Genomic DNA, 9,205 nt, shown 5'->3' with positions numbered 1-9,205 from the left:
GTTAAGAGGATTTTAACATATTCTTCATCGATTTATGGTAGCTTTGAAATTATGATAAGTGAAATAATAGGAAAAAAAAAACTTCAAATCTTACAAAATCACAATATAAAAAGGTATACTAGACACAATAACAATAACACCGTCTCAATGTAATTTTATAAATGAGGTTTGGAGATGATAGGATATACATAAAATTTTTATTTGTCTTTATAAGATAGTGAGATTTTTTACGCTAAACCTTCGAACAGCATACGCAATAAATAGACCACAAATGGCATAAACCTACACTCTGTATGAGTTACAATCAATTCCTTTTTTCTTTTTTCAAAATCTCCCTCAAATTTAACGTACATGATTTATTTACCATGAGAAGTACCTATTTAATAAATTTAGAGGACCAAACTGAAAAAGGAAGTTATACTTAATGAGCTACTTTGAAACTACCTAAACAAAAGATATCACTTTTTATTATTTTGTACTTTGCTAGTACTCCCTCCCTTTATTTCATAATAAATAAATTATTAAAATATTTTTAATATTTTAAAATAAGTGAATTATTTATTTATTTTTAAATTTATCGATTTGACAATCAAGGGATTCATCAATTGAAAAAAATAAAATAAATATGATTTTATACTTTGAACAAAGATAAAAATAAAAAATTATGTTAAATTTATATTTTTAATTCTTTTTTTTAATTTGTGTTAAAATCCAATAATTTATTTATCACGAAACAGCTCCAGTATAAATCAAAGTCTAAAAAGCCAATATCTATATATCAACTGCACCACTGCATTCGCAGACAGACAGAGAAGCGTCAATCATCAAAAGAAATTCACAGAAAGCCGTCAGTAATTTACACTGTTACTCATCCAACCATAGCTTCTAAAGTCTGCTGATACAATCATTTTACTTAGACCAAAGAAAAACTTTATCTACAAATCATTATTTTCTTATTTAGTTTGGAATAAGTCGAAAATTTTATTAAAAATGTTCAATAGTATTTAATAAATATATATATGAGAAGTGTTTTTTGACCAATAAATTTTGCATAATTTTCTATGTATGCTATACTCTCTTGATTCACTTGACTTTATTTGACTTAATATAGTATTTTAAAAAAATATTAAAATTTATAATTTAACATAATTTTAAATATTTATGTGGTCATAAGCTATTTCACTAAGGGTTAGAAGGTAACTTTAAAGTTAAGTTAAATTGTTTTAGTTACGATAAGATGATATTTTTTTTAGACGAATTAAAAAGAAAATAATGTCACATAAAATGAGACAAAAGGAGTACATATAATTTTTTCTGAAAGATTTTTGACCGTCTATCTTGCACTACATGTGACTATACGAGTGATTCTGAATATATTATTTATACGTATAACATGAATTTCTTATCCTTAAATAATGAGAGTTGAACGAAGCTATTAGGTTTTACCGAATTCGTACCTAGAATATGACTCCGGCCACTAATCAAATGGTTAATTAAGCCAAAAGAAGATGTTCATGAACTCACAATTCCAACTAATTAAGGACTAAAAACAACTCAAAAAGGAAATCTTCATAAAAGCTAGAGTATAAATATAGTGCCACCCAAAACTATGGTGCAATAATCAATATTCTTTAATTCTTATTTAGATATATCCAGACCAAACGCTTAAAATAAAACCACCTTTATAATAGAAAATATTTTGATCCAATATCTTTTCAACAAAAATTCTAACTAATTGAGTCCCAGAACAATCAAAATAAAAGAGCACAAAATGATTAATGTGGTCATTAAAATATATTTTTACTACTCTCTCCCATCTCCCACTCCCAAGTCCCAACACATATTATTCATAGCCAAAAAAAGTTTATATATCTAAGTAATGGAATAAATAGAGATTTTGATTCTCCTTCCACTTTGGCCAAGTGCAACAGTAGTAAATACTCAGTACTTCAAATAGGCCTTAAAGCCTATCCTAAATTTCTTACAAACCAAACAAAGCTAACAGTGCAACAACAATGTCACTCCCAATGAAAATATCCTTTCTCCTCCTTCCTATTTTCTTCTTTTTTGCTTTCACCATTAATGCAAACTCTGATCTTAATACCCTTTTGAAACTCAAAGAATCTCTTGTTGCTCCTAGAAGTTCTGGTCTTGTTGACTGGACCAACAACACAGAAAATAATGATCCATTTGCATATTGCACGTTTACTGGTGTTACATGTAACAATAATTCACGTGTGATATCATTGAACATAACTAATGTTCCTTTGTTTGGTACTATTCCGCCTGAAATTGGTCTTTTAGATAATCTTGAAAGTCTTATGATATTTGGAGATAATGTTACTGGCACACTTCCTTTGGAAATGTCACAATTATCTTCTATTAAATATGTTAATCTTTCTTACAACAATTTTTCTGGTCCTTTCCCTAGTGAAATATTGTTGGGGTTAGTAAATCTTGAATCTTTTGATATTTATAACAATAATTTTACTGGTGAGTTACCTACTGAGTTTGTTAAGCTGAAGAAGTTGGAAAATTTACATCTTGGTGGTAACTATTTTCATGGGGAAATACCTGAAGTTTATTCACATATTGAAAGTTTAAAGTGGTTGGGTTTAGAGGGAAATTCACTTACTGGTAAAATACCAAAGATTTTGGCTTTGTTACCAAATCTTGAGATACTTAAATTGGGTTATTTTAATAGTTATGAAGGGGGTATTCCACCTGAATTTGGTAATATTAGTACTCTTCAACTTCTTGATCTTGGAAGTTGCAATCTTGATGGTGAAATTCCTCCAAGTCTTGCAAATTTGAAGAAGTTGCATAGTCTGTTTCTCCAAATGAACAGGCTTACAGGTATTAATGAACCCTCCAATTTTTTACTTATACGATTGAATTTCTTTATAACAACGTCGTTTGTCTGGATATCTTTTGGCTGCTATAGTTAACTGTCGTTATAGAAAAGGTATAATTTAATGTAACATAAAAGTTGGCTTCATAAAAAAACTTTAGTTGCAGTGAGATGTTATAGAGTATGATAGTCATAGAGGGGCCGTGTATCGTACATGTGCAAAATATTACATGAATATTTAGTTTACAATTTATAATTCTAATGAATTTAAAATCTTGAATGCTAAATGTTACATGAATGTTGTTGTTGTTAGAATCTTGAATGCTTAAGTTTAAATCTTGGATTCGTTTCTAAAATGCTGTTATAGAGTATGACAGTTAACAGAGGGGACCTTATTTATGTGCAAAACATTATAGTAAATATTAAGTTTTTGAGCTCGTAATTTTGATAAATTTAGAATCTTGAATTTGGAAAATTTAAATCTTGGATTCGTTTCTGGTTTACAGGTCGGATACCTTCTGAGCTTTCTGGTTTATATAGTCTGATGTCTTTTGATGTGTCGATAAACCAACTTGTTGGAGAAATACCAGAGAGTTTTGTGAAGTTGCAGAATTTGACACTGATTAACGTGTTCAGAAACAACTTGCATGGTCCAATTCCCTCTTTCGTAGGCGACCTTCCAAATCTTGAGACGTTGCAGATTTGGGGCAACAATTTTACTCTTGAATTGCCCGAAAATCTTGGGCGTAATGGGAGGATGCTGTTCCTTGATGTTACTGCTAATCATCTTACGGGAAGGATACCACCTGATTTGTGTAAAGGAGGGAGGTTGAAGACACTGATTCTGATGGAGAATTACTTCTTTGGTCCAATTCCTGAACAACTTGGTGAGTGCAAGTCGCTTACTCGAATTCGCGTTAGGAAGAATTACCTGAATGGTACTATTCCAGCTGGTTTTTTCAAGTTACCTGCACTGGATATGCTTGAACTTGATAACAACTATTTCACTGGTCAGCTGCCAACGGAGATTAACGCGAATAATCTCACTAAACTTGTACTTTCCAACAACTGGATCACTGGGACCATTCCTCCATCAATAGGGAGCTTGAAGAACCTAGTGACTCTGTCACTTGATATGAACAGATTATCCGGTGAAATTCCTGAAGAAATTGCGAATTTAAAGAAGCTCCTGACCATCGACTTGAGTGGCAACAATTTAACAGGTGAAATCCCGAGTTCAATGGCTCAATGTTCAGAACTGACATTGGTTGACTTGAGCAGAAACCAACTTGTCGGTGAAGTACCAAAAGAAATCACCAAATTAAAAAGCTTGAACGCTCTCAACTTGTCAAGAAACCAACTGAATGGCACCGTTCCTGGAGAAATTGGAGGGATGAATGGTTTAACAGTTTTGGATCTTTCGTACAATGATCTTTCTGGCAGGAGACCGACCAACGGACAGTTAAAGTTCTTCAGCAGCAGCTCTTTTGAAGGAAATCCGAAACTCTGTTCCCCTCGGGCTACTTTTTGTCCGTCGGCTTCCAGTTCACCACAAAACGGCCACAAAATCCGTTCTGGGAAGTTCACAACTACCCAGTTGGTGATTACAATAATCATCTTAGTCACTGTTGCGTTGCTGTTGGCTGTTACTGTGTTGTTCATCAAGAAGGAAAAGTTCAAGAATTCGAAAATTTGGAAGTTAACGGCATTCCAGAAACTTGATTTCAGAGCTGATGATGTTTTGGATTGTTTAAAAGAGGAGAACATAATTGGGAAAGGGGGAGCTGGCGTAGTGTATCGAGGGTCGATGTCAAATGGCATCGACATTGCAATTAAGAAGCTTGTAGGCCGAGGGACCGGACACCATGATCACGGTTTCTCTGCTGAAATCCAAACATTAGGAAGGATAAGGCACAGGAACATCGTGCGATTACTAGGATATGTCTCTAACAAAGACACAAACTTGTTGTTGTACGAGTACATGTCGAATGGGAGCTTAGGTGAAATGTTACACGGTGCAAAAGGTGCACATTTGAAGTGGGAGACGAGGTACCGTATTGCTGTGGAAGCTGCAAAGGGATTGTGCTATTTGCACCATGATTGTTCGCCTTCGATTATTCATAGGGATGTCAAGTCCAATAATATTCTGCTGGATTCTGATTATGAAGCTCATGTTGCTGATTTTGGCCTAGCCAAATTCTTGCAGGATGCCGGTGCCTCTGAGTGCATGTCCTCTATTGCGGGTTCGTATGGATACATTGCACCAGGTAAATTACTATCCTTAATTTCCTTAGTTTTTCTAGTACTGTTTTGAAAACAAAAAATGAATATTTTGTTGAAAATCAAGATCCTTTTTGATAATATATATCAATACTTTTTGGATTTAAATCATATACATTGATTGTTAATTTGAAAGATTTTCAGTACTTGTGTAGTTTTACCTGCTAAGATTACTTATCATAATTTGCTTGTTAACAAATCATAGTAGTATCTAAAATAATCTCTTTAAATTGTCAGTGCATATATCTAAAATAAACTTTTTTTATGAGTTTATGTTTTAGAAATATTACTATTTACACAATTAGGTCACGCGTAATATTTAATGATAACCATTAATTGATAATCTTAAAGAATGATACTAGTACTAGTTAACTTAAATAGATTAAATTACAGGGATGATGAAAAGTTTTTACTTTGTTGTGCATATAACCTTAAGTTATTTCAACAGATTATTTTTGGAGGATCTTTATCTAGAAACATTAAAGTCCTTTTTTATTGGTCAATGTTTTGCTAACTTAGATCAAGAACAGTGCACTTTCAGAATTTACTGAACTGGGGTTGAAAATAGTAGGATTTTAAAGCTATGCTCCAGGACAAAATCTATTTAAAAGTTTTGTCCAAACATTAAAATGTGCAATTAATGTACTTTCTGAGCAATTATTTTTGTTTGGATATGTCACAGAGTATGCATACACATTGAAAGTTGACCAAAAGAGTGATGTATACAGTTTTGGAGTTGTACTGTTGGAACTGATCACAGGTCACAAGCCAGTTGGTGAATTCGGGGACGGTGTAGATATAGTAAGATGGGTTAATAAAACAATGTCCGAATTATCTCAGCCGTCTGATGCAGCCTCGGTTTTAGCAGTTGTCGACTCGAGGCTTCATAGTTACCCTCTTGCAAGTGTTGTCAATTTGTTCAAGATTGCTATGATGTGTGTTGAAGAAGAGAGTTGTGCTAGGCCTACTATGAGGGAAGTTGTTCACATGCTTACTAATCCTCCTCAGTCTACTACTATTACTACGCCTACTCTCCTCGCACTTTGAGATTGCGCGGATCAAGTGTCTGGTTGAAACCTCGTGGAGTCTGGGGCCAGGAACACGAATTGATACAAATACGGAGAACAAAAATTCGTGCAAGTATGGATATCTATTTGAAATGTTTTGCTGGTTTTGTATTTTTATTTTTTGAACTTGTTGTAGGCAAAGTTGTATAATAGGCGGGCATGAAGAAGAAGAAAAGAAAGGAACTCCTTTAATTTCTAACTATGGGTACTAGGAAATAAATATCAAGATGACAAGTAGTCAATATTTGCTATTAATAACATGTACTATGTAATGTTTTAAAGGTTTGCAAAGTTCAATTTTGCGTTATTATGTGTCTTAAATTTTTTGTTTTAACTCGATCCTTGTTGAAAACATATAATGTTGCTTTTTCTCCTCATGATATGAAATAAATATGTTCCAAATTAATAGCGTGAAAGATTGCATTATTTTACGTTTGGAAAGTACTTGTTCCAAATTAGGCTATTTAATTTGCAATTATTAGTCTGACCAAAGGGCACGGAAATGGATTGGCTGCTTGAGAAATACTGTTCAAAAGGCAATTTTCTACAAGTAAAGACCTCGTTGCAAATATTATTAAGAATACAATAATATATAGTGTAATTCCATAAGTAGAAGGAAACAATAAAAAAGTTTTATTGCAACACAAATTTAACTATCAAGAAATTGAAAGAGTATGAAGTCAATAACACGAGCTCTCAACATATCCTCTAAGAGTGTGAATGACGCGCTCAGACTGACCATCGGTGTGTTGCTCCTTAGGGCCTGACTTTACTTTTCTGTTATATAGTAGAACCTTGGCTGGGGTAAATGCAGACATACACCGGAGTTACTTTTCTGCCAATTGATAAGTCTTGAGAAGACGCGGCCATTGATGCCACTCATACGAAAGAATAAGTAGCACAAACCTGCTTTCGAAGTATGCTTTCTGATATCATACAAAAGTTCAGCATTATCGTTTTCTGAGTCATATGAAAAGAACCTATCATCTACATTTAAATATAAGATGTGTGAGTTATCGAGATGAAATTCCATACTCCACACATCGGCCAAAACTGGAACAACATCGATCCAATATGAAAGTGCATGTAAAGGTGTAGTATACTTCTTGACCCATACTGCATCTTGACTACGAATATCGCTCTTGAGGCACCACACAGTAACCTTTGCTTCGTTATGCATTGCATAATGGAGAACCCCATCCGATACTCCAAGAACACGTGTGGAATATCCTTTCTTCATCTCGTGAGTCAATTTCAAACCCCATAAATGCCTATTCACACTATCATAAAGAATGATCTGGCGTAGTTCGTCCATCCAACAGAACACTCCATCGATTACACCAGCTGATGAATCTTTCATCCAACTAGTAGGTGCAGATCACTCCAAGACCGAGAGGTAGATCTAGTGTGAGATTGATGGCAGTCCACGCGTTAGTCTCAGAGGAGAAGCTTTCAATTGTTACATTCGGATTAAGATCAAGTGATTTTTCATAACGAACTATAGTAAAAGAGATCATATCTTCTTCAGGGTCATCTACTTTACAATGAAAGCCAATGGCTGCAACTCTTATGCAGGACGTCTGAGTAACATGTACGTCAAAATGTTGCCTCGTTGCTCTGATTTATTAAAGCATCAGCAGTAAGGAGGAAACCGTTAGAGGATGCAGTAATATATGATCCCTTTACTGACTCATCTAAACTACAATCAAGTACTTTTGATGATTCCCTCGATGATACGAAGAAACGAATTTTTGTATGTTCTTTAGTAAAATTTTTACCTTGACAGAAGAAGCCGATCATTCTGGGGTGAGGACTCCCATCTTTGAGAACGACAACCATAATCCAAAGACGATCAGCAATACACTTCTGCCAATGCCTACACACATTCAAATCTTGCAACAGATTTTGAAGGCAAAAGATGTAATATTTCGATTATGATATCCTCGGACAACTCAAGTACACTTTTATCAGACAATCCGCGTAGCCGTTTCATATTGACACTCTTGTCACTTCAAACCTCTGAAAATACCATAAAAAACACTTTAACGTTGTTAACCTCAAATTTCTTTATCAGATACCGAGCCATGATTTTTACTAAGGAAACTTTTGACCTTGTATGTAATTGGGCAAAGTATGTTCGGATGAACGTTTTGTCTTTGAGTTGCAAATTCAAGAAAATTTAGCCGTGACCATAGAATTTAGCATAGATGATCATGAAAATTATAGTTGGGATAGAGGTTGTAAACCACATATTACATAGCAAGTGTAATCTCATAATTAACTGGCCCTGATATCAATTACTTATAATAAACTCAAACATACGTCACAAGATAATTTATAGCATAGGTGATCATGAAAGTTAATTAATATTACTAAATCATAGACTAAATAAAAGTTCGTACCTGAATCAAAAGCCTTTGTACAACAATGAGAATAACAAGGAGCAGCACCAGTAACTAAGGAGATGATGAATTTATAGAGCTAGTTTATTTTTAGTATGTCTGTGTCCAAAGAAACAAAAGAAAGGATGGGAGTATTTTTCTTACCTTAAACTGTAGGATTGTTTGGTAGTGAACAAGTTATATTAGGATTATAACATGAGAATTAAATAATGATGAGATTATTTCATGGGTATATTCTTATTAACCCATTACAATACTACAATTTACTAGCTCTTATGTCATGGGAATTCAAAATTTATACATAACAAAAAAATTCAATTGAAATCCCTCACTAATATTAGGTTAAACTACCTTAATATTGTAAATTATCATTACATTATGGGTTTGTTCCGTATCCAGGAAATTCATGAAGTGTTTTCTAATTTTTCATGTTTGATTGGTTAAAATTTTTGAAAAACATTTTCTATCAGAAATAAGTTTCTTAAAAATACTAGGAAAATTAAGTTCCACAAATTCTAGAAAATATCTTCTTTTTTTGTGTGTGTTTTTTTCTCAATATATCATATTGTTATTTGTCTATTTCCTTTGAACATCCCTAGTTAATG

The 9,205-nt window shown here is 33.4% G+C and overlaps 1 protein-coding gene across 1 annotated transcript; it reads left to right on the top strand.

The window, feature by feature from the left end:
* Positions 1-1,827: 1,827 nt before the first annotated feature.
* Positions 1,828-6,505, top strand: LOC107866867 (receptor protein kinase CLAVATA1). Its single transcript, XM_016712873.2, has 3 exons — positions 1,828-2,856; positions 3,358-5,118; positions 5,814-6,505. Exons 1-3 carry the CDS (start codon positions 2,016-2,018, stop codon positions 6,176-6,178), a joined length of 2,967 nt encoding a protein of 988 aa, XP_016568359.1. The 5' UTR covers positions 1,828-2,015; the 3' UTR covers positions 6,179-6,505.
* Positions 6,506-9,205: the final 2,700 nt, after the last annotated feature.

This window comes from Capsicum annuum, chromosome 4 (genome assembly GCF_002878395.1).
Source record: "Capsicum annuum cultivar UCD-10X-F1 chromosome 4, UCD10Xv1.1, whole genome shotgun sequence".
NCBI classification, from domain to species: domain Eukaryota; kingdom Viridiplantae; phylum Streptophyta; class Magnoliopsida; order Solanales; family Solanaceae; genus Capsicum; species Capsicum annuum.
This window is presented reverse-complemented; position numbering and strand designations above follow the sequence as displayed.